General features: G+C 44.1%; 1 protein-coding gene across 3 annotated transcripts in view; it reads right to left on the reverse strand.

Moving 5' to 3' along the window:
• The window catches only part of LOC145402058 (glutathione S-transferase 1-1-like), a 138,085-nt gene that overhangs the window by 43,148 nt on the left and 67,437 nt on the right, over positions 1–27,500 (reverse strand). For all 3 annotated transcript variants that reach the window (XM_080274158.1, XM_080274157.1, XM_080274159.1), the window contains exons 2-4: positions 17,767–17,859; positions 8,914–9,193; positions 1,313–1,371 (exon numbers count right to left, since the gene is read on the reverse strand). In XM_080274158.1, coding sequence (XP_080130284.1) covers positions 1,313–1,371; positions 8,914–9,063 — 209 coding nt within the window. In that variant the 5' untranslated portion in view covers positions 9,064–9,193; positions 17,767–17,859. The remainder of the gene's footprint in view (positions 1–1,312; positions 1,372–8,913; positions 9,194–17,766; positions 17,860–27,500) is intronic.

Raw genomic sequence — 27,500 nt, forward strand, 5'->3', positions numbered from 1 at the left:
TGTTGAAAAATTCGCAGTTTGTGGTGAAATACTTCCATTTTCTTCCACTGATGAACACAGAAAATGGCAACACGACAGCAGTAACTATTAATGATTATCCTAGTTCCCACTTAAAAAATTTCTTCTATTGTTCTATTGGCAGACGCCTTAATTCCATACGGGGTGGCTACAAACAAATCGCCTCCACGTCGCCCTGTCCCCTCCCATTTCACTCCCCTGCTCCCGGCTCACACCCCTCTCTCTCATATACCTCTCCATCCCTCATCTCATCCTTGGCCTCCCCCTCCCACTTAATCCTCAACATTCTTCACATTTGTAGTACTTTAAATCATAAATACAAGTTTTCCAAATAACATGTAATCCCACTATCGTAAATCCATCTTATATTGTTAATCGCACTAAATCCTCAACACCCTGCATATTTGTAGTACTTAAAATTGTAAATACAGCTTTCCAAATAGCATGTAATTCCCTGAAGTACAAAAAACAGTAATTTCATGCACAGATACAAGTGAAATACAATAAATAAATACTGGAAATACACTTACCTGGGAAAAGCAACAGCTTAAGAACAAACAAACATCAAACAGAAAAATTATGCATAACAACAACGCCAAACCAAACAGAAAAACAGCAGAGAGGAAAGAGACTAAGAGGAGAACAGAAGAACAAGTTGAACAGACACGAAAAACATGCCATAACAGACTTCGTGCAGAACCGTTAAGTTCAAACACCTCACTGTAACGGTCACCTGAGAATTACGGACACTGGCAGATTTGAATTTTTTTGGACATTTTCAAATCATGGACAAAATTACTTACGTCCGTATCACTCGGGCTGGTGAGACTACATGCATGCACACACGTATGGTACACATGCACATACGCGCACATGCAAGCTGTGTTCTGGCTACGCTACTTTATAATAATAATAATAATAATAATAATAATAATAAATGTATATAATTTAATGGCCTTGATCTGTGTTTGTGCACAATCATATCACAAGTTTTTTTTTTTTTTTTTCAGATAATTCTTTAAAGGGGATACTATCATTTTCAAGAAATTATATGGGGTAAATGTCATTAAAACCCTAATTAAGGACGACCGTTAAGCTGTCTTCATCTAATAATAATAATAATAATCAGTAATAACAGCAATAGTAATAATAATAATAATAACGACAGTAATAACAATAATAACAATCATCTACCCTTCCTCCCCGTCATGGCAACTAGATAAACAAAGTAGCATCGCCAGAACACCGCCTCTTCACCACACACACACCAACACTGATACAAATCTTCACTAACCTCTCCCACAGAATGAAACTCTGATCATTGAAGGTGGGAACTGTGTGCTGTGGGTTCATCTGTGGGGCCACACCACACACACAGCCACAGGAAACAGAAGACACGAGTATTAGACAACCACAGAATCGGACGGCATAGAAAACGTACAAACTGGCGGGAAAAAGGTGACATTTGGGGGAACTAGGCTATGCGGACGTGGATATTCTTGCGCTGCTGCTCACTCTGTCTCATTGTAGTTTTCTAATGGCAAAATAACATGTAAGGCAGGTACACTGAAGGGAATATATCTACAGAAATGGACAGGATGGAAAACGTACGAAATAATGTGGAAAAAAGGATGGGTACAAACTCAAACTACGGTACAAGCGTTGATTGTTGCGCGTATCCTTCTCCTGGCTACTGAAAAAAGAAAATATTCATCTACAGAAAACGCACGAGGGAAAACAATACCTACAGAAAAAAGACACGATCGAAAACAGACGAAATCACTGGAAAACGGGACGCTGCTACTGATATGAAAACTCTTTGCTTCATTTCCCGTCAAGGGATTACAGCAAGAACTATACAAAACATTAAATTGCGTTAACAGGAGACGAACAAATAACGAAAATAAATATACAGACAGAAGGACAACACTGAACCTGGAACAAGGGTTAGGGATAAAAATAAATAAATAAAGAAATAAATAACGCTCCCTGTGACCACACTATCAACAAACCTCATAACTGTTAATAAAAATCGTTTAAATTTCCGACAAGTTTAAACGACTGTATTAGTAACAACCGCATTAATAAACAAAAAGTTATTAATTGAAAATCGCTACTTATTCAAAATTAACGAAAAAAAGAAAAGAAAAAGAAAAAAAGCTCCACACACATCATTCCTGCATTTTCCTCGTCCACAAAAGGAGTATCCAAAACACCAGACAAAGATCAACTCCGGAACAAGAGACAGAGGATCTGACAGGGCTAGGGAAGAGAGGAAATGAGAGAAATATGACAGATCTCGAAGGAAGACTAGCCTAATATCACCTACGCCGCGTCCCAATCCGATGAGGTTGACATCTTGAACAACGATGAATTATTACACTTCAAAATTATTCTAGAGCACACTAATTATATACTGCATCATTATTTTGGGTGGTAAAAATAAAAACAGGCTTGTGAAAAGGGGAATAAGTAAGGGATAATAAAAGAAAAGTACGCTTAATCAACCTAAGTCGGAGGGGGACGCATCCGAACACAACCAAAACAAACATGGCGTCGGTCGCAGACGGAGACGGCACGACCATAATCCAAAACAAACAGCACTATTTCACGGACACGGGCCTGGGACACGTTCAAGGACACCTGCAGCTGCTATCTAGGACATGGTAGTGCCACGCAAGGGCCGCAGGACACCACTAAAAGGACGGAAAACAGCTGAAAACCGCCATAGTGCTGCTGGGACGATCTGGAACCTACCTTTCCCACAACGAGAAGCCAGACTCATTCAGCGTGGGTACAGTATGTTGAGGATTGAGCTGCGAAAATAAATGAGAGTTGCGTGTCAGGGAAATACATTAAGAGTTGCGTGCAGGGAAATAAAGAGTTGCGTGTGAGGGATAAATAAGAGTTGCGTGTCAGGGAAATAAATAAGAGTTGCGTGTGAGGGAAATAAATAGAGTTGCGTGTGAGGGAAATAGAGTTGCGTGTGAGGGAAATAAATGAAGTTGCGTGTGAGGGACATAAGTTGCGTGCAGGGAAATAAGAGTTGCGTGTGAGCGAATGCAATAAAAGGGGAGACAGAAAATGAAGGAACACTCTTAATATAAACGTAAAAAATGGCTTTGAAATAAAACTAATAAATATAAATACACGGAAGAGAGAAGGAATATTCTTAATGCAATTCTTTTTCTTTTTTTTTTGAGAGAGAGAGAAAGAGAAATCTTACACAAAGAGAAATGGGGGAAAGCTGAAACTGAAAAAAATATTAATTAAAAAAATATATACAGTATACATATAAATTGGTAAACAAATAAAATAAATAAATAAAGACAATTACAAGAACAAGGAGACATTATAACATTGGGTCGTATTTTGATGAATTTGGAGGTATTATTATTATTATTATTATTATATTATTATTACTATATTATTGTTATTATTATTATTTCACATCTTAAATGTCAGGACCAACTTGCCTAGTCCCGGGTTCCTACGCTCCTCATGGGGCAACGTACGACTGGATGATGGATGGATGGATTTATTACTATTTTATTTATTTATTTATTATTATTATTATTATTATTATTATCATCATTTTCATTCACTTTTCCATCTCTATAATACTCGAATAATTTTTAACACCAGTATAATTACAATTAATCTCTTCCATCTTCTCAATACTGACATCATTACATACGTGGCATAAATCCTCCAGACGACCACAATACGACTCTTGAGGAAGTACGTAACAAAATCCCGTAACAAACTTATCTAAAAACCAAACTCTCATAAAATAGCAATAAATACGCAAATGTACAAAAAATGAGAGAGAGAGAGAGAGAGAGAGAGAGAGAGAGAGAGAGACTTCAAATAATACAGTAATACCTCATGCATTATAATAATCATGCCAAAATAAACACTAACTGAAGATAGAATAGATGTGTTATTAGTAAAAGGCAAGAGAAGCCATTGTAAACAGTTCTATATCATCATCATCATCACCACCACCCCAACACTACTACTACTATTAATACTACATCACCATCACCATCACTACTACTACATCATCATCATCATCATCACCCCAACACTACTATTGCTACTACTACTACTACATCAGTACCACCACCACCACTACTACAACTAATACACCACCACCACCACCATCCTAACTACTACTACTACTACTGTGAATGAGGTGGGCACAAACCAGAACATGATATTTTTGACCATTAAATATAAAGTAGCCATGTACGGTATGTATGTCTGTGTGTACGTGTCTTCATGTATGCATGTGTGTATGTATGTATTTATATTTGTCTTCCTGTATCTGTATGTATGTATGTACACAGCCATCACTGACCCTTAACCGCCAGAGGTATGCCCTACGCTGAGAAGGAAGCAACAGGGATGAATTATAAAGACATCACCGTATTGAAAAGTTAACGCGTGGAAACAAAACAGTTAAGGTCATTACGTTTACTAGTGTAATGGCCAGAAAATCCTTAGGGGGTGGCTGACGGACAAGGCCATTCTTCGAGATGTACCCGCATTAAAAAAAAATAAATGAATAAACATGGCAATAATTATCCCCCTACCAGACTAATGAATTAATTAAGCACAGTAAATGATGTCACTCTGCCGCTCTTGGTAATTAATCTGATTAGTGTTTATTTATCACTTAATGAGCTTGCACACAAACATACAGGCAAACAAACATACACAAGTGAATCCAAAACCTCCATCCCCTTCCTGGAGGTGGTAATAATCAAGAAAAAGACAAATCTAAGTCTTTTAAATAAGATAATAATAATAATAATAATAATAACACTGATAATAATGGTAATAATAATAATATCTTCATTTCCGCATCAAACTAGCAACATGAACCCGGATATATCAACATACACTCAGAATATGACGGTAATAAAGCCAGAAAATGATGAGCATACCCCACTTCACGCCTACGAAAGAAAACGGGATGTGTATGCTTTGGGAAACTTAGGTAAATCCACGTGCAATGTTTTTCTTATGAGGTGTAGCGTGTTGATGATGATTCTCCCACTTTTATGCCTTGTTTTCTTATTTCTGGATACTATAAGCGTCTCTGCCCGTCTTTTGGTGCATGTGATGATGATGATGATGGTGGTGGTGGTGGTAGTAGTGGTGATGATGATGATGATGTACAATTCTTTATACACTGACTTCATTTACATTTGCTGGGCACTCATTCCATCGACTACTAACTCCACACACACACACACACACACACACAGCCATCCATCCTCATCCATATCCGTCCATCCATCCAAACTTCACCGGACCCAATTTTATCCATCCATCCAACCATCCATCTACCCATCCAACCATCTATCCATCCAACCAGCCAACCAACCATCCATCCATCCAACCACCCATCCAACCATCCATCTACCCATCCATCCATCCATCCATCCAACCATCCAACCAGCCAACCAACCATCCATCCATCCAACCACCCATCCAACCATCCATCTACCCATCCATCCATCCATCCACCTACGGAACACAATGAAACTAAAACAAAAAAAAATCTTTCAACTCGGCGAGCTTTGTCTGGTGATGTTGTTTATTTGTTTACTTTGCTGGGGTGAAAGTAAACACAGCCACATCTTATTGAGGATTCTGAGTGCGGGGGAGGGGAGGGGGGAGTTAAGTGGGGAGGGGCGTAGCCAGGCGGGGCGAACAAAGAGGTGGGGGGAGGAAGGAGGGGGAGAAGGGGGTGAAGGACTGTGTGGAATGAAGAGGATGAGGAGGAAGGCGTGGACAGGAGAGACGCGGGGAGAAGGGAAGGAGGAGGGATAGAGGGGGAAGGGAAGAAGCTGGAGGGGGAAGCAAGGTGTGGGAAGGTAAGGAGGGGATGGAGGAGGGAAGGGAAATAGGTGAGGGGAAATGGAAGACGTGGGAAGGGGAAGTAAAGGGAAAGGATGAAAATAAGGAGGAAGATGGAAGGTGTGGAAAGGAAGGAGCGAAGGGAAAAAAGGGAGAAGGGAGAGGAGAAGGAGGAAGGGGGAGAGAGAGGAGGGGGGAGGAAGATGCGGACAATGGAGGGCGATCCGTGGCTAAGTGGGATTGGTACGGACTTCGCGTTAAGAGGATAATCAGTCGCGGGTTCGATTCCCTTGGCAGTCTCGTAGGTTTTTATAAGGAACTTTCCCTAACCAACATCTGTCCGCACCAGTCAAATAATCAAAACTACACCACACCACCATCATACCTACACCACACCACCATCAAACCCACACTACACCACCATCAAACCCACACCACACCACCATCAAACCCACACCACACCACCATCAAACCCACACCACACCACTATCATACCTACACCACACCACCATCATACCTACACCACACCACTATTAAACTCACACCACACCACACCACTATCATACCACCACCACACCACCATCATACCTACACCACACCACCATCAAACCACCATCATACCTACACCACACCACTATCAAACCCACACCACACCACTATCATACCTACACCACACCACCATCATACCTACACCACACCACTACCATACCTACACCACACCACCATCATACCTACACCACACCACTATTAAACTCACACCACACCACCATCATACCTACACCACACCATCATCAAACCCACACCACACCACTATCAAACCCACACCACACCACTACCATACCTACACCACAACACCATCAAACCTACACCACTATCTATCACCATCTCGTTCACCGCCTATGCATTGTACCTATCCTTCCTTCCTCCTAATCCCGTCTAATAATCTTACCTTTTTTTTTTTTACCTAACATTATATACAGCATTAGAATGAAGGTGCATGGATTACTGTGTGCATAGAGTGACAGAGAAAGACCATTTAAGCCTGTAGTCCACTGTGTTCACCTTTCCTATCAGCGTGAGACCACAACAACAACAACCAAAACTATGTGCACGGCTGTTTACCTACCTACTGTTTGTGTTAATGTTGATAATATACATTTCTTCAGTTTGTGGAAGCTGGACTGAGGACTACGTAAACAAAGAGGTGTGTGTGTGTGTGTGTGTGTGTGTGTGTGTGTGTGTGTGTGTGTGTGTGTGTGTGTGTGTGTGTGTGTGTGTGTGTGTGTTGCACTGGACTTGAGTATGTTGCATGACTGCCTGAGGAATGTGACTGTGGGCATATTGATGTGTTTGTCTCGTTTGACATACCACCTGGATGTTTGTTCTCTCGGCATCCAGCTCCGAATGCGTCTTAACCAGGAGAAGAGCTGTCTACTGTATTTATTCAGAAGGGTAATTATCGGCAAGAGTGTGATCTAAGTCCCTTAAACAAACATTACTGCCTTGTGTCATTTCCTACGCTTAAAGATCCAGGTTTACTGATCATTCAAGGTATCACAGTATTAGTATTCACTATCTTATGCATTTACTTCTGAATGATAACAATAAATCATCATCATTATTATCTGTCTATCTATTGCCACACGCCTTAATCCCGTAGGGGATGGCCACAAACTAATCGCCTCCATGTCGCCCTGTCCCCCGCCATTTCACTGCCCTGCTCCCAGCTCACATTATTATTATCATCGTAATCATTATTATTCTCATCATCATCATTAATATTATCATCACTATCATTAAATTCTGACAGGCAGCCGAAATGGTCATCTCCCCAACTCTCCCAGACGAACGTAAACAAAGGAGAACAGCCAGAGCCAAGCCGAGCGCGTCCACTATTTGTTGTTCTTCACGCCCCCACTACAGGCCCCCTATTGTTACGCTCTCTCTCTACTGCTTGCTTTATTATCTCTATCTTTAATACTGGCTTTATTTTCTCTCGCTCAGTCTCTGTCGCCATTGATGTGTTTTGCTTGGGGGGGGTTTATTTGTTAATGTGAGAACCGTGTGTCTGTCTGTCTCTCTCTTTTCCTTTATCTCTGTTTCTTCCTCTTCAGTATCCTTTAGGTCAGGGGGACGGGCGCCTTCACGCGGTAGCACTAGTATTAACCGGCCACTCCACTGCCTGGTTATACAAACGTCCCTCAACTCCCTCCCTATCCCCAGAAAGGAGGGTGGTGGACAGTTTCAGGCTGCAGTCCACTGGGTTCAGGTTCAGATGAGCTTGGAGACACAGCAACAAGAACAGTCATTATATTTATCTTCTTTGCCGTGACTCACCTCCCTACTCATTAACGATCTAGGAGTGGATGTGAGTGAGGCGGGCTATGCGTGTAAATACTGTAGGAGAAGCCTCGTTGGTGTAAATAGCTGTTTGTTTATATTGGGCTACATGGATATACACAAACATACGCACATGACTCATTCTAACTCACGCACATACATGCACTGATACACATACACACACACGAACAAACAATAACTCACATACCCTGCCACACTCACCACCTCATTCATCACCACACACACACACACACACACGAACAAACAATAACTCACATACCCTGCCACACTCACCACCTCATTCATCACCACACACACACACACACACACACACACACACACACACACACACACACACACACCCTACTCACATTACACGATGAGTCAATACACAAACTGAATGGATGTGAGTGAGTGAGATGGAAGGGGTACAGCTATGACTCAATAGACATGCTATTAACTGGGACATCTCTGCTACTACTACTACTACTACTACTTCTACTACTATCACATCAACCTTTCCTACCACCATCTCCCAACAACTACAACCACAATCCCCCTCCTACCACCACCATCACATCATCCTTTCTCACCACAACTCTCCCAACAGCCACAACCACAATCCTCCCTCCTACCACAACTACCACAATCCCCCCTCCCACCACAGCTACCACCACAACTCACCCTAATGAACCAGGGCCTCTTGTTCTCCGCCTTCAGGAGATCCACAGGCTTCTCCTCAAAATCCACCTTAAGGAGTTTTAGGGTCATCCACACGGCCCTGCAGGGGGGGGAGGCCTTGTAGTAGTAGAATTCGGTGCTCAGCCACGCCATCCTGCCTTGGGTTCTTTCTTTTTTGGTGTTCTTTAAGGGATTTTAAGGACGGTTCTTAAGGCACTTGGTTCTGGAGGTGAAGGGGTATGCCGTCTGTGAGTCTTGGGGTTCAGTGGTGGTGGTGTTGACTCTGGAAAGAAGGAGACTCTGGTTTAGTTTGGGGATTTTGAGTGAGAGACTGACGAGGAGAGTATGTATGGAATTTTGATTTTTTGGGAATTGAGTTTTTTTCTTTAATTCTGATATTGGGGGAATTTTGACTTTTTTGGAATTTTCGGATTTTGGGTTTCAAGGGATTTTTGTTAAGGATTTAGGGAGTTTTGAGGATTTACTGATGACCCTAAAACCAAACGATGCCACACTGTCCTCTTTTTCCCCGTCCAATTTAATATTACAAGGAGAAAGGGAAACATGGGTAATCACATCTATCTCTAATGGCCAAGTGGAGAGGAAGGAGAGTGAGAGACTGACGAGGAGAGTGTATGTGAGTGAGATGGAGGGGGAGGCCAAGGATGAGATGGAGGGATGGAGTGAAGAGGTATCTGAGAGAGGGGGGGGGTGACCTGGGAACAGGGCAGCGAAATGGCGGAGGACACGGCGACATGGAGGCGATTTGTGTGTGGCCACCCCTTTACAGGATTAAGGCGTCTGGCAATAGATAGACAGACAGATAGATAGAACTGCCTCCCTCTCAACGCAGGTACGAGATAGATAAATATGGCTTGTTCCTGGAGTAGATTAATTCGGTACGTCAACTATATACACACACCTTAACGAAGCTCATTAACCTTCTACACACCTGACACACCTCCCTACTCTCTCTCTCTCTCTCTCTCTAAGTCTATATATTTATTCGAAACGGAAGTGGAGGGAAAATATTCATGAAAAATACTTATTCCTGAAAATTTTATGTATATGTGAGAGAGAGAGAGAGAGAGAGAGTGTGTGTGTGTGTGTGTGTGTGTGTGTGTGTGTGTGTGTGTGTGTGTGTGTGTGTGTGTGTGTGTGTGTGTGTGTGGCGTAAGGTGAGGGTGGGTGTAATTTAATACTTAAAAGGACGCATTTACATAAGGAGAGAGAGAGAGAGAGAGAGAGAGAGAGAGAGAGAGAGAGAGAGAGAGAGAGAGATGGTAAGCATAAATAAGAAGAAAGTTAATACAAGGAAGCAAGGCAGGAAGGAGACAAAGGATATAAGAAGACAAATGAAAAACCAACAGGAAGAAAAAAGGAAGGAAGGAAGGAAGCAAACAAGTAAGAAAAGGGAAGGAAAAGACACGAAAAACAATGAGACACACGAAAGGAAAGATCACAGGAAAGAGAGAGGGAAAGGAAGGAAGGAGGAAGAAGGGAGAATGAGTGAATAGAAAATGGGATATGAAAGATGAAAGGAAGAAGAGAGGAAGGAAAGGAAGGAAGGAAGGAATAATACAGAAAAGAAAGAAGGAAGGAAGGAAGGATGGAGCAACACAGAAAAGGAAGGAAGGAAGGAAAGGAAGGAAAAAGGATAGACATAAATATATATATATATATATATATATATATATATATATATATATAGAGAGAGAGAGAGAGAGAGAGAGAGAGAGAGAGAGAGGGGGGGTTAAAGGGTTAAAAGGAGAATCCCATACAATAAATAACCTTAGGAGAAACCCCTCCCCCTCCCTCTCCCCTCCCCCATCACCTCCCTCTACCCTCCTCCCCACCACCTCCCTTCCCTTCCCTCCCCTCATCCCCCAACCCCCTCCCGTCTCAACAGGGGGTAGGGTCATGCTCTCTCTCTCTCTCTCTCTCTCTCTCTCTCTCTCTCTCAAAATAACCCCTAGTGTCATTCATCATTTTCCCGCCATTTTCTTTGTTTACTTTTTGACGGAAAAATATGGCGCGCGAATTTTAGAACCGAGACGCATTTACGATCAAAACAAATGAGCTGCTAGAGACGGGCCAAGACACACACACACACACACACACACACACACACACACACACACACACACACACACACACACACACACACGCACACACACACACACACACAACGCTGCGAGAGAGAGAGAGAGAGATGAGGAAGTTGGGAACGAAGAGGGAATAATGTATAATACTATAGGAGAAGGAAGGAAGGAAGGAAGGAGGGAAGCAAGGAAGGAAGCAAGGAAGGATGGATGGACGGATGGATGGAAGGCAAGGAAGGAAGGCAGGAAGGAAGCAAGGATGGAAGTTAGGAGGAAAGAAAGGAAGGAAGGAAGGACGGAAGGAAGAAAGATGTAGCAATGAACGGAAGGACGAGGTAAGAAAACGCGAGGAAAGGAATGAACACATGAAGGAGGAAAGAAAGAAAGAACAGCATGGAAATCAAGAAGGAAGCAGTAAACAAGGGAATAAGCAAATCAAAGAAACAGACCTACACACAAACCACACACAATTCGGTCCCAAAAGGTGAGTTGGTCCGGAAGAAAAAACAAAAAAGAAAAAGAAAAAAGTGACCATGAGTTAATTTTTTTAGTAGCTGGGAGACGAAGAGGCAGAGAGAGAGAGAGAGAGAGAGAGAGAGAGAGTGTGTGTGTGTGTGTGTGTGTGTGTGTGTGTTGTGTGTGTGTGCGTGCGTGCGTGCGTGCGTGCGTGCGTGCGTGCGTGCGCGCGAGCGAGCGAGCGAGCGAGCGAGAGAGAGAGAGAGAGAGACAGACAGACAGACCGAGAGCAAGGTGTGTGTGTGTGTGTGTGTGTGTGTGTGAAAGAGATCCCCTCACAGGATGCGGCGTCAGGCTTTGGCGTTGAGACTGAAGATACGAAGAAAGAAAACAGGAAATGCAACTCTCTCTCTCTCTCTCTGACAAATCACTTCCGTTCTTACATAAACCCACAAAACCCAACCACACCCGACTTCAGTAAATAAACACACACACACACACACACACACACACACACACACACACACACACACCACCGTTCCCGCCAAAACAAGCGCATTCAAGCCATCACTTTTTGTCCCCGTCTCTCTCTCTCTCTCTCTAATCATCATCTATGCTGTTTTTTTTTTCTTTTTTTTTTTAGGACAGTTTTGGTGATAAATTATGTGGACTGGGAATATATATGATTTTTTTTTTGACAATCTGGTGAAAAATCAGGAAAATAAATATATAAAAAGGAATTTCGAACATTATTTCAGAGTAAAAATATATAGGAGAGAGGGGGATGCGAGCTGGGAGCAGGGCAGTGAAATGGCGGGGGACAGGGCGACATGGAGGCGATTTGTTTGTGGACACCCCTTACGGGATAAAGGCGTCTGGCAATAGATAGATAGATACAGAAAAATATATTGGAATTTCAGGAATTTTGGGTTTAAATTACGAATAATTTTTTATTACTTCTGATTTTTTTTTAGTAGGGAATAAATCAATTATATGTGAGGATTTAAGAACAGCTCTGTGATTAAATACCAATAAAACCTCCCAAATACCCGGTACCAAAAATACCCAAATACCAAAAATACCCAAATACCAAAAATACCCAAATACCAAAAATACCCAAATACCAAAAATACCCATAAGTACCAAAAATACCCAAATACCAAACAATACACAATACAAAAAAAAAAAAAAAATACCCACGAATACCAAAAATATCCACAAATACCAAAAATACCCAAATCCCCCAAAATACCCACAAATACCAAAAACTACCCAAACACCAAAAACACCGAAATACCCAAAAATACCGAGAAATACCAAAAATGTATCCCAACTACCAAAATATACCCACAAATACCAAAACACCAAAAACACCCAAATACCCACAAATAACAAAAAAAATACCCACATACCAAAAATATATCCCAAACTTTAAAAAAAAAAAATCAATGACAAAACTCACTACTTGTTCCTGTTTTGCCCACGCCATTTGCCTTTTTAAAAATATTTACCTCCGCAAGACCCAAACACCCCCCCCCCCCCAAAAAAAAAGGAACGCGCCGGGAATGTAAACAGACTCCCTACACAGGATAGCGGCCAGTAGGTCTGCATGTCTAGGGAGTCTGTCTGTCTCTCTCTGGAGTAATAGCTGTGCGTCTGTCTGTCTGTCTGTCTGTTCTCTCTGTCTCTGTCTGTTCTCGGTGTCTGTCTGTCTCTCTCACTCACTCTCTCCGTGCATGAATAGGTAGGCAAAATGAATCTAGACTAAGGAGAAATAGGCCAGATCTAACTTTTTCACCAACAATACGGAATGTAGATCGTCTCTTGAGAGCAAAATAAACTAGAATACTGACTATACTAGAATGTCGGCCAATATGTCTATCTACCACGTCTGTCTGTCTATCTACCGCCTGTCTGTCTAGTAGAAGAGGTTGGTAAAGTGGATCTAGGTGGGAAAGGTGAGTTAGATTTATTTCCCTACCTGTAAGAGCAGAAGAGAGAGAGAGAGAGAGAGAGAGAGAGAGAGAGAGAGAGAGAGAGAGAGAGAGAGAGAGAATGTAATATGTACTGTAGTATGTTATAGGTGAACAGATAGACAATGAGAGAGAGAGAGAGAGAGAGAGAGAGAGAGAGAGAGAGATGCCTCACCTGCGATCACTTGTCACGCCTTATCGTTTTTGTCTGTGTACACGTCTAGATCCCCCTGTGTGTGTGTGTGTGTGTGTGTGTGTGTGTGTGTGTGTGTGTGTGTGTGTGTGTGTGTGTGTGTGTGTGTGTGTGTGTGTGTGTGTGTGTGTGTGTGTGTGTGTGTGTGTGTGTTGTGGCACCTGGGATTATTCATCTTTTCGTATGTCTTGTTGTGGAAGTAACAGCATGTGTGTGTACGTGTATGTATGTGTATTTATGTGTATTTACGTATGTGTGTATGTATATTACACTATGAAAGTACGCACATATGTACTATATGTATGTATATTGTGTGTATGTGTATGTGCGCATCTGGGACTGTACACCAACCGTAATGAAGCTGTCATACAAAGTTAATAATAATAATAATAATAATAATAAAATGAACGAAAAATATTATAGTGCCCGGTTTGCAGACCCCCGACATGACGAGACAGCTCTATCAGGCAAATTGAGACCATGTTAAGTGAATTCTGAATGGCAAATCGATTTCTCTTCCTATACTACTTTCATATTAACTTGGCTCAAATTTTCGTCCTTTCGCAGATTCCAGGAAGCTGAAGAGGAAACGTTTGTACCGCTGTGTTATCGAAAGGACGACTATAGGGTGAAAACGTTTGTGGGGGTGTGGGGGAATGGTGATGGGCTAAGGGTGTGGGGAAGGGGTGATGGGCTAGGGTGTGGGGGAGGGGTGATGGGCTAGGGTGTGGGGGGTGGGGTGATGGGCTAGCTAGGGTGTGGGGGAGGGGTGATGGGCTAAGGGTGTGGGGCAGGGGTGATGGGCTAAGGGTGTGGGGCAGGGGTGATGGGCTAAGGTGTGGGGGAGGGGTGATGGGCTAGGGTGTGGGGGAGGGGTGACGGGCTAAGGGTGTGGGGGAGGGGTGATGGGCTAAGGTGTGGGGCAGGGGTGATGGGCTAAGGGTGTGGGGGAGGGGTGATGGGCTAAGGGTGTGGGGCAGGGGTGATGGGCTAAGGTGTGGGGGAGGGGTGATGGGCTAGGGTGTGGGGGGTGGGGTGATGGGCTAAGGGTGTGGGGAAGGAGTGATGGGCTAAGGTGTGGGGGAGGGGTGATGGGCTAAGGGTGTGGGGAAGGAGTGATGGGCTAAGGTGTGGGGGAGGGGTGATGGGCTAGGGTGTGGGCGAGGGGGAACTGGGCTAATATTACACCGCGTAGTAGTAGTAGTAACAGTGTAGTAGTAGTAGTAGTAGTAGTAGTAGTAGTTGCAACCCCACGTTCATCTGAATGTGAAACCCAATGGACTGTACTAAAACATTCCTTCACCAGTACACCATCCTCCAGTCAGGGGATAGGGAGCGGACTGAGGGACGTAGTATAACAGGGCAGCTCCACCGGCGGGCCATATCAGTGCCACCACTTGAAGGCACCTCTCCACTACCCAGGTACTTTGAGTTCGCATACCCCTCAAGTGTACCCAACCGTGCACACCTGTTCAATTAAGATGAGGAGGGGGGGGGGATCACAGGTACGGTCTGAGAAAAAAGTTGGCCTAATATTTCACTTCTTTTACCTGTCATGCTTGGAAGGTTTCTCTGCCCCTAGATGGTAAAAGTACACCCAGGGACAGTGGTATAAAGGTGCAAGGACAGTGGTATAAAGGTGCAAGGACAGTGATATAGAGGTGCAAGGACAGTGATACAGAGGTGCATGGTACACGATCCACACACACACACACACACACACACACACACACACACACACACACACCTTTCCTAGGGTATAGTCACCTATTTTGGAGGTCACATAATAATAATAATCCAGGTGTTTGCAGGGGAGTAAGTACGTGTGTGTTGGACTCTGCCAGTATTATTTATAGGTACCTCGTTTGGCGCTCCGATAAATCTAATTATTTTTACGTGTGCTTGAGTGCAGGCGTGTTTACAGAGCTACAGGGGTGAAGGGGGTGTTTGTGTGTGTCGCTTGTATGTGTGTGTCGCTTTGCTCGTAAACAAAGGAGTGTCGTTTGGCTTGGATGAAAACTGCAAGACTTGGGCGCGATCAGTACATTTACCTTTGCGTCAGGTAAGTCTGTCGGTGGGATATGTCTCTTGTTTTGTCCCTCATTCATTTTGTTTTTCTTTCTAGTTTATATCTAACTCTCTGCCCGTTCCCTACAGCAGTCCCTTTACGTATCACACAGGTGCGCATGTCACACTTTCGCCACTAATACCTACCGTCCATATTGCATACATTCTTGGGCTGTCTCATTCAGGACAGGTGCAATACAAATACAGAATTAAAACTGAATACATCTTAGGGTATGCAGATGCACGTTATTTAGAGAGAGAGAGAGAGAGAGAGAGAGAGAGAGAGACTAAATTGTAATATCCACATTTCTGATAAGCTTTTTCTCTAGTTAAAAAAAACGGAAGAAGAGGATTTTTTCTTGAAATTAAACGACTGATGCGAAGTAAATTATAAGGCTCTCTCTCTCTCTCTCTCTCTCTAAGTAGAAATAGCTCACCCCTGCCCCACTTCACGGTAAAGGGGTACAACTTTCAATTCTACAAGATCAGCCAACTAGTCCCCTATATATATGCCATACATACATTTCCTCCCCCCATACTATCTCACTCTCTCTCATACTTCTCGAGCTTTTCTCCCATTTCCCCCTCCCCCCCTCTCTCTCTACTAGCAGACGAGTTAACGCTATAAACCTACTTAAACACACACACACACACACACACACACACACACACACACACACACACACACACAAGTATTTAAGTCTCCCCTCATCCTTACACACTTGGCTCCTTGTACAGCCGAAGGAGAGTTAGTGCCATCACGATATCTCTAAATATTTCGTGAACTTTCCTGAATTTGCCGGAGAATCTCGTCTTTTTGCAGCTGATTTCACGTAGGTAAAGGGAAATTCTTAATGTTTCGTCCATTTTGTAGCTTAATTCAAGGTACCTAAAGGAAAATTCTTTAATGTTTCGTCCTTTTTGCAGCTTATTTGAACGTACCTCAATGAAAATTCTTTAATGTTTTGTCCTTTTGTAGTTCAATTCCCGCTGATCAGTGGTGGGATATGCCAACTCCTCCTACTGCAAACACTTCACAAGTTGGCGTCATTCTTTCTTTACCAACTTACTTCAAACTCGAGTAAAGACCCTCAGACAAGCTTATAGTTTTTTATTCATGCATTTTTAAGTTTTCTGGGGGGTCAAAGGTCAAATCATTTTCAAACATTACTTAATGAAATGTGGCAACACGAATCCGTAGAGTTTACCAACTTTTGTACGAAGGGGTGAATGCTGAGATGTTTCTGTGAAGACTATCTTCTGTTCTCAATTTCTAAATAATTTTACAGTTCAATTATTTAATATACTTATTACGGTTCAGGCAAAATTCAAGTATATTATATATATGTATTTATATGAAATATACATGTGTGTGTGTGTGTGTATATATATATATATATATATATATATATATATATATATATATATATATATATATATATATATATAGCTGAAAAGGGGTTACGATTTTGTCGGGTGAAAACTAACTTGTTGCATGAAGTCATCTCGTTTGGGCAAACATAATTTTTTATTCCACATATCATACCTAAAATTGTCCAGCTAACGAAGATTTTTTTCAGTTCACTTAGTTTTCCTTCGTCCTTCTTTGCCTAACGGTGAAGAAGTTAAATACCAGCACGATGCTAAAACACATCACGGAAATCCATTCAAATCTTGGCCTGGTAATTAGAGCGGTATTAGGGCACAAGAAGGAGCAATGGAGGCGAAATAATGACAGTGATACGGAGGAGAAAGTGAGACGGACGAGGGGGTGGAGGAGGAGGAGGTGGAGGGAGACAAAGAGATGGAGAGGGAAGGAGAAAAAGACGAGTGGCTGCAACCGTGACTGCTCCACCCTACCCCCTCGCGGCAAACACTTCTTTTCTCCAGACTTCCTCAATTATTTCAACCATTCTCGCTGTGATTACGACAACGCGGGCGAGCAAACATTAAAAATAACAGAGAATAAAGATAATGTGATGGGTGGGAGGCCAGGGAGAGGTTGAAAAATGGCGGGGAAATTTAAAAAGTTGGATTTAAACGAGAATCAACATGGCGGACTCACGGATATCAACGGGGGAAGTGGAGTTGGGTGGACTCGAGATGGTTTGTTGGCGTCTACGAGGGGGGAAGTGGAGTCAGAGCAACTTCACAAGACCTGTAAAGTTAAGAAAATGTGTAAATATGAGAGAGAGAGAGAGAGAGAGAGAGAGAGAGAGAGAGAGAGAGAGAGAGAGAGAGAGAGAAACAAGCTTACTTTTATTTCTGTTGTGGAGAGAGAGAGGAGAGAGGGAGAGAGAGAGGTGGAAGAATGTTGTGAGAGAGGAAGATTAAGACAGGATGATGAGTGAGAAAGTGAGCGAGCGATGGAGAGAGGGAGAGAATCCAATTAATGTCTTGCTTACTCATCTCCCTCCTCCCTGATGAAGAGAAGAGGGGAGAGGTGTGGAGAAGAGGGAGGGGAGGGGAGGGGAGGGGAGGGAAGGGAGTGGGGAGGGGAGGGAAGGGAGTGGGGAGGGGAGGGAAGGGAAGGGAGTGGGGAGGGGGAGAGAAAAGGGGAGGGAGGAAATATTTTGTAAGTGATGGCATGATTCAGAGGGAGGGAGGGAGGGAGACAGAAAGAGGAGAGAGGGGAGGAAGGGAGAGGAAAGAGAGAGAAGGAGGGAGAGAAGAAAGAGAGAGAAGGAGGGAAAGGAGAAAGAGAGAGAAGGAGAGGGAGGAGGGAGAGGAGAAAGAGGGAGAGAAGGAAGAGAGAGGAGAGGAAGGGAGGAATGAGAGGGAGAGTAAGAAATGAGGAAGGAGAGAGAAAACAGTGAAAGTGAGAGGAAGTTGAGAAAAGAGGAATGAGGAGAAAGAAAAAGACAAAAGTTGGAGGAAAGATACAAAAGTTGGAGGAAAGATACAAAAGTTGGAGGAAAGATACGAAAGTTGGAGGAAAGATACAAAAGTGGAGGAAAGATACGAAAGTTGGAGGAAAGATGGATGGAGGAAGGTAGAGAAACTGTTCCACTATAATCCTGAAATACGATAGTTATTTGTTGTGAGAGAGAGAGAGAGAGAGAGAGAGAGAGAGAGAGAGGAAAATCACTAATATAATGAAGGTCAAAAGAAACGGGGGAGGGGGAAGGAAATGCATATATAAAATGGAGAGAGAGAGAGAGAGAGAGAGAGAGAGAGAGAGAGAGAAGGAAATGCATATATAAAATGGAGAGAGAGAGAGAGAGAGAGAGAGAGAGCACAAACAAAGAGGCCAAAGAAAGCCAGTGACAAAAATGAGTCAATTTGTCTCACGCATAAGTAAGAATAAAAAAGCACCCCTATTAATCTTGCCAAAAAAGAAAACGGGCATCCTTTCTTGTTACAGACTCTTACATAATCTCTTGTATCTCTTAAACTCTTCTACCTACGAGGGTGGAATTTGGAACACACACAGAATAGATTACAAAGAGCAGACTACCTAAATTTAAGCTGTATCAGTTACTTGAAAGGACTGGAAAATAAGAAAAATATAAAGTCAAAGACGGAAAAAGGACGCTGATAAAATCGCTTGTATTTCCTAACCTACTGGACTTGGGAGAATGAAATCTGGAACACCTATCGAATTATTTGCAAGGATTATTCGACGCAAATAAAAGTCATGAAGGTGAATTCGATCAACAAGGAAAAAAAAAAAAGGGTAAAAGACAGTGACACAGTAAATCGCTTGTATCTCCCAAATTAAACAACATCTGGGGTGATATCTGGAACATGTCGAATTGAGTGCAAGGCTTAATCGACCCAAATTTAAGTCACATCTGCTGGTTCAATTCAAGGTAAAAACTAAAAGACATTTATATTTTCGTTTATATCTCCCAAACTACATGACCTGCGAGGGTGAAATATGGAGGAAATGTTTGGCTGAGTGCAAGGAGTGTTTGAAGTAAATTTGTGTTACACCTGTCGATTAGATGGATGGGGAAAGGTGTTTAAAGATTTTCACTCACTGTTTTTATCCTCTTCCCCGAAATCTTCTTCCTTTTACTGTTCCCTTTCCCTCCATAATATTCCCTTTCTTAAGTTCTATTCCAAGACTCTCATTCTCTCTCTTTCTCTCTCGTGATGGAGGGAGGTGTAACATCACTGGCTCATCCATACATCACCTTCAGCCTTCCCACATGATGGATAGCGCTTCCCTCCCTCCCTCCCTCTCTTCCTCTGTCCTTCCTTCTCTCGTTCCCTCACCCTGTCCTTCCTTCCCTCCCTCCCATCCCCACTTTTTTTCATTTTTGTCGTTTCCTTACTTCGTTCCTTCCTTCCCTCCTTCCCCTCTTCCTCTCACGCCACCATCCCATTCTCTTCTCCCTCCTTCCTTCCCTCCCTCTCTTCTTTCGCTCTCTCATTCTATGCTTCTTTACCACTCTCCCTTCCTCCTCCTCTCCACCCATCCTTCTTCCTTCCTTCTCTCGCTCCCTCACTTCTATCCTTCTTTCCCTCCCTCTCTTCCTCCGTCCTTTCTTCTTTCGCTCCCTCAATGAATGCTTCCTTCCCTTCCTGCTTCACTCCATCCATCCACCCTTCCTATCCTCCTTCCTTACTTCTCTCGCTTCCTCACTCTATCCTTCTTTCGTTCCCTCATTCTAAGTTTCCTTCCCTCTCTCCCTTCCTCCTTCCATCCATCCATCCTTCCTAACCTTCCTTCCTTCTGCTCTCACACTCTTTCCTTCTTTCCCTACCTCCTTTCCTTCATCTCTCATTCCTTATTTTTCTTTCTTCCCTCCTTCCTCTCTTCGTCTCACACCACCCTGCCTTTTTTTCCTCCCCCCTTCCCTCTCTCTCACCTCATCATTTCATAATCATCATCATCATTCTCTCTTCACCATCCTCTTCTGTCATCACTCCCCTTCACCTCTTTCTTAATTTCCAAACAATCTTCTCCCCCCCCTCTTTCTCTCGCTCTCTCTGTTAACTCATTCTCGTTCTATTAGAGAGAGAGAGAGAGTACTTATGGTGTAAATGTTGTAAGTGTTGAGCAATGATCGTAGAGGTGAGGGTGATTGTTATGTAAGATCTCTCTCTCTCTCTCTCTCTCTCTCTCTCTCTCAAGGGGCAGAGACGAGGAAAGGAAGGCAGGAGGAGAGAGACAGAGAAGAAATGAATGAAGGAAGGGAAGAAGGGAGGGAGGGGAGGGGGAGGCAGAGAGGATTAAGTAGGTAAGTAGAGAGAGAGAGAGAGAGAGAGAGAGAGAGAGAGAGAACAGGTTGTATGTGATATGGTGTAGAGAGAGGGGTAGTTCAAAGACACTACAGAATTAGGCTTCCTTGCTCACACTCACACTTGCTCTTACCTTCTACTACTTACTCTCTGATGACTCATTCACGTAAATTCTTAACAATTATAATAATGATGATGATGATAATAATAATAATAATAATAATAATAATAATAATAATAATAACAATAATGGTGGTGGTGGTAGTATTTGTGGTGGTGGTGGTGTTGGTAGTAGTAGTAGTAGTAGCAGTAGTAAAATAATAATAATAATAATAATAATAATAATAATTTAGCATTAGTAACACTACTACTACTATATTTTCCAACTCTTCCCTAGTAGAAAGATCCGGCCCTTCAATCCGACAGCGTATTCTTACTTTTTCCTGCCATCTTCAGACTTTTTTTTTTTTTTTAACTTAAGGGAGACTTCAGAAAACTGGAGGGGTTACATAGGCTTCATTAACCCCCCCACTCCCACAAACCCCTCCTACGCTGAGTAAAATCGTCTGGCGTGGTCTGTTTGGGAAGAAAAATACACCAGCGGACTCAAGAGGTTGACCTATGACGGCTCTGGTGATTTTGGTGGTCCCTCAGTCACTCACTAGAGATTTTCGGAAGGGGCGTGATTCAGTCCCGCTGCTGTCTGATACTTTTGCGCCTATTTTTGTGATTATTATGAGAGAGAGAGAGAGAGAGAGAGAGAGAGAGAGAGAGAGAGAGGAATGACTCACCACGAGAAAACCGCAACCATCTCTCTCACGCTTTTTGTTTTTTGTTTTTTTTTGTTTTTTTTTACATTTACTTCTGAGGTGAGATGTTGTGGCAGCCTGTGAGCTGGTGTTGTCAATTTTTTACACACACACACACACACACACACACCTTACTTCCCATCCACACATCTTTCATCCTGCACCACCTCCTTCCACACATTCCCCTTCCTTCTCCCCCTCCAGGCCTCCACCCCTCTCTCTCTACCCCGACTCCCTCACCCTGCCACACTCTCTCCCCCTCTCCCTATTCCCCCTTCCTCTCCCCCTGACACATACACTCGCTTCCACCCTTCACACATCTCCCCTCCCTCCTCCCACACCCCTCCCCTCCCCTTCACTCCCCACTCACATACCTTCCGTTCCACCCTTCACACATCTCCCCTCCCTCCTCCCACACCCCTCCCCTCCCCTTCACTCCCCACACACATACCTTCCGTTCCACCCTTCACACATCTCCCCTCCCCCTTTCCCTTCCCCCTCCCCTTCCCCTCCCCATCCACCCACCCTTCTCGCTCTCTGATGCTCAAATTTTTTCCCGTGATGTAAATACCCAAAAGGAAATTAATCAGAACTGTAAAATATAACATTCACAAAACTTTCTCTAAATCACCATTATTATTATTATTATTATTATTATTATTATTATACCTGTTTACATTATTTACTATTTATTACTATATTTTACAACGACCAAGACAATTTCATTCACAGTGTGGATCCATCTCAATCTAACCCAACCCATCTGAACCCAATCTAACCCAACCCAACCCAACCCACTCCAACCCAACCCCACTCAGGCGTATACGGTTGAGTGGAGAGGGAGTGGTAAACAGAGAGGTAAATAGGAGTGTAAACAAGGCGGGATAATGAGATAAACAAAAGGTGTCAAGGGTTAGACAGGTGACAGGGATGAATGGCTGTGAATGGAGAATGTAAGCTGACTTTTTCTTTATTATTATTACTATTATTATTATTACTATTACTACTACTACAACTACTACTACTACTGGCCGAACTACCAGAAAAGTAGTCAGTAACTCGCGATATCAAAATAATAAGGGGGTGGGGAGGGGAGAGGGGAGAAGGGAAGGGGGGAAGGAAAGGGAAAATGGGAAGAGTAGTGGGGTAGGTATGGCTGAGGGGAGGGGAAGGGGGAGGAGTGAGGGGACCTTGGTGGGGCAGGGGGAGGATGTGGCTGGGGGGAGGATGTGGCTGGGGGGAGGATGTGGCTGGAGGGAGGAAGAGGCATAGGGAAAGGGAGAGGGGAAAGATGGGGGTGAGGGTGAGGGGAGGGGGAGGGAGATGGGGAGGGTGGACCATTGAGGCTATCACTGCCTCAAATGGCTTTCTCCCATAAACTTAAGGGTCTTTTTCCTACCCTCTTTCCTCCCCTCTCCCTCCCCCCCTCCCACACACACACACACACACACACACACACACTGTATCACTTCTTCCTCTCCCAACCTCTTCCCCCTCCCCCTCTCTCACTCACTTCCGGCTCCCTCCTCCACTTTCTGCCTTCCTCATTCCTCTTTCCTTCTCTCCCACATTTATTTATTTCTCCCCACCTCCTCCTTCTCTCCCCATCTATCTCCCCTCTCCCCTCCTTCCTCTTTCCCTGCCCACTTTCCTCTCCCTCTCCAATTTTTTTCCTCTTTCCTATCTTCCTTCCTTCAACATATTCCCTTCTTCTTTCCTTCCTCCCTTTTCCAAGTCCTAACCTCCCTTCCCTCTCTCTCTACCTCCCTTACCTTCCCTCCTCTCCCTCCCTCCTCAGTTCTAAGCCTCCGTATCTCCCTCCCTCCACTCTACTTTCCTCCTCCTTCCTCATTTCCTCCTACCCATTATCCCCACTTCAAATTCCTCTCCCTCCCTCTTTCCCTTCATTCCTCTCCCTCTCTCTTCCTTTCCAGCCATTTGCCCTCTCCCTCCCCTCCCTTCCTTCCTCTCCCTCCCTCTTCTTATCCTTTTCTCCTCCACCCTCCCCTTTCTCCCCCACCCCTCTCTCTCTCTTCCCTCCCTCCTTCCCTCAACCTTCCTCTCCTTCCCTCTTACCCTTCTCCCCTCTCGAACTATCTCTCACCTTCCCTCCTTCTCTCCCTACCCCTCCCCTTCCTTCCTCTCCCTCGTCCCTCCCTTTTCTTTCCCTTTCCTCCCCCCCTTCCCTCAACCTTCCTCTCCCTCCTTCTTTCCCTTCTTCCCTCTCGTACTATCTCTCACCTTCCCTCCCCCTCCCCCTCCCCAATTTACCTATAAAGGGAGCAAAATGCCAAAAATACCCAATCTTTTAGAAGGGCTGTGCTGATTGGTGGAATGAGGGCCAATCAGAGAGCAGGGTGACTATACGGAGCCAGAACCAGCCAATCAGGTGTGTGTGTGTGTGTGTGTGTGTGTGTGTGTGTGTGTGTGTGTGTGTGAGAGAGAGAGAGAGAGAGAGATGGGTGAAAATAAGGGAGGGAAGGGAAAGTGGAAAGAGGTAAGAAACAGGGAAGGGAGGCATGGAAAGAAACTATGGAGGGAGGGAGGAAAGTGGGGGAAAGGAGGGGAAACAGACAGGGAGAGCAGGTGTGGGGAGGGGAGGGGAGGGAAAAGGGGGCGAGATGAGGGGAGAAGAGGAGGAAGGAATTATATATTGGCAATGAGAGAGAGAGAGAGAGAGAGAGAGAGAGAGAGAGAGAGAGAGAGAGAGAGAGAGAGGCTATATTTACAAAACAATTAGTCCAACCACTGATAACATCTCAGAACGACCACCAATAATATACCTGTTAAAGATAGCTCACTCACTCACTCTCTTACTTTCTCTCACAACAGCTGACTTCCACATTACCCCTCTCTGTCACTCTCTACCTCTGACTCACAAGACCTCCTTCCCTTTCTCACTATGTCACTTTCCTTCACTTTCTCAATCCAATTTTCTCTCAGCAGTCGTCACTATCTCACTCTCTTTCAGTCTTCCTCTCTTGATTTACCTCTGCTACCTTCCCACACACTAGTCACGAAGAAGTGCCATGGTGAAAGAACTATATACGAAGATGTCAGAGTTCATTTTGCACCTGCCTACTTACCTTCCTACCTACATTTCTACTTACACAATATTTTTTCCCTATCAACCTACCTACCGATCCATCTTCACCTTGCCTACTTACCTTCATGCCAACCTACCTACCTACCTACCTATCCATCTCCTCCGTGCCTACTTACCTTCATGCCTACCCACCTACCTACCTACCTATCCATCTCCTCCTTACCTACTTACCTTCATGCCTACCTACCTACCTATCCATCTCCTCTTCGCCTACTTACCTTCATGCCTACCTACCTACCTACCTATCCATCTCCTTACCTACTTACCTTCATGCCTACCTACCTACCTACCTATCAATCTCCTCTTCGCCTACTTACCCTCATGCCTACCAACCTACCTACTTACACATCCACACGGCAGTATATTAATTAGCAAACCTCACCTTCTCCCACACCTGTCCCTCATCCATCTCTCTCTCTCTCTCTCTCTCTCTCACCTCTCAGCAACCCCAAATAACCTAGTGAGTCTTGCCTACCTACCGTATTTACCTACCTACCCACCAACTCACCTACCTACCTACCTACTAACCTCTCCATCCATTTACCTACCAACACAATCACTTTCCTACCGACCAATCTATCCATCTACTTACTCACCCACTTACCAACCTACTTACAAACCCACTCGCTAACCCATCTCCCTACCCACCTACCTGAGTAACTACCAACCCACCGACCTACCTACACTATCACCTACGTACCTACAAACCTACTTACCGGCCCACCTACTAATCTATCCATCTACCCACTTACCAACCAACCACCCACCCACCCACCTACTTACCCACTACCTACCTACCAACCAACCAACCTACCTACCTACCTACTAACCAACCAACGAACCAACCAACCCACCCACCTACCTACCTACCTACCAACCAACCAACCTACCTACCTACCACCCTACCAACTAACCACTTACCTACCTACCAACCAACTAACCACCCACTCACCTACCCAACTACCAACCACCCACCCACCTACCTACTTGCCTACCAACCAACCACCCACTCACCCACCTACCTACCTACCAACCACCCACCCACCTACCTACTTACCTACCAACCAACCACCCACGCACCCACCCACTCACCCACCTACCTACCTACCTACTTACCTATCTACCTACCTACCCAGCTGGTCTGAGTAATGGTTCATATATTTGGGCTGTCGACACTCCACACATTGGCCCATTTCTCTCTCTCTCTCTCTCTCTCTCTCTCTCTCTTTTATTCCTTCCTCTCCCTGCCATTCATCGACATTACTACCTACCCCCACTATCTCTCTCTCTCTCTCTCTCCCTGGCTCTAAATATGACAGTGTGTGAAATAATTAGACAGGTCGTCTGTCAGTGTGTCTGTCTGCATGTCACTCAGTGTGTGTGTGTGTGTGTGTGTGTGTGTGTGTGTGTGTGTGTGTGTGTGTGTGTGTGTGTGTGTGTGTGTGTGTGTGTGTGTGTGTGTGTGTGTGTGTGTGTGTGTGTGTGTTCGAACAACTATAGTACAGACACTTGTTTATATGGGGTTGATATAGCATTCTCTCTCTCTCTCTCTCTCTCTCTCTCCTACACACACACACACACACACACACACACACACACACGGTACGATATATATAAATATATGGTTTGGGCAAGTGGAGAGGATGGAGAGCGAGAAACTGACGAGGAGAGTGTATGTGAGTGAGGTGGAGGAATGGAGAGGGAGGGGGAGGCCAAGGATGAGATGGAGGGAAGGAGTGGAGAGGTCTATGAGAGAGGGGGATGTGAGCTGGGAGCAGGGCAGTGAAATGACGGGGGACAGGCCGACATAGAGGCAATTTGTTTGTGGCCACCCCTTACGGGATTAAGGCGTCTGGCAATAGATAGATAGACAGACAGACAGATAGATAGATATACATGAATCTATCTGTATCCATGAATATTTTCCCCACTTAACCCGTCCCAAACACACTATAAAAAGCAAACAAAAAAACTCAAACATACTCCACTTTCCTCTTCCACAAATATTGCTAAGTTACCAATTTAACATAGATAGATAGATAGACAGATACAGATAGATAGACAGATAGATATAGTAATTTTCGCCTATAAATCAAAAATTGTGAGTTAATTCTTAGGGGTACTGAATGGTTGTTTACCCAAATCACCATCATATCTATCTATTTATCTATCTATCTACCAGTACCACACACCTACCTACCTTCCTACCACAACTACCACCATCGCTACCACAAGCACTGGATTTGCGTTCGCCTTCATGACGTGCGGTGTAGGCGATGGAGTGAGAGGCTGGGAGGTAAGGAGGGAGGCGATGGAGAGACTGAGGAATGCAGGGAGGAAAAGAAAAAAGGGAGGGAGGGAGATTATGAACGTGAGGGAGGGAGGAATGCTGGGAAGGAGGGACGAGGGAACTATGGGAGAGTGGGAGGGAGGGAGGAAGGGAGAGAGGTAGGGAAGGAGGGGGAGAAACGATAAAAGGGAGAAATTTGGAGAGAGAGAGAGAGAGAGAGAGAGAGAATTTCACTCCTCCTCTACACGATCAAATTAACCTATAGTAAATTCACCTTAACTTGGCCCAGATTTTCGTCCATTTGCAGCTTTTCCATGGCACTTCTTCGTGACTAGCATCATATTCTAAAGTGAACTATAATGCTTGCGAGAAGTTTGGAGGGGAGAGGGAGGAGGAGCGTGAGA

The sequence above is a fragment of the Coenobita brevimanus genome, chromosome 57 (genome assembly GCF_032717465.1).
Source record: "Coenobita brevimanus isolate Jiangsu-jjx chromosome 57, ASM3271746v2, whole genome shotgun sequence".
Classification (NCBI taxonomy): Eukaryota; Metazoa; Arthropoda; class Malacostraca; order Decapoda; family Coenobitidae; genus Coenobita; species Coenobita brevimanus.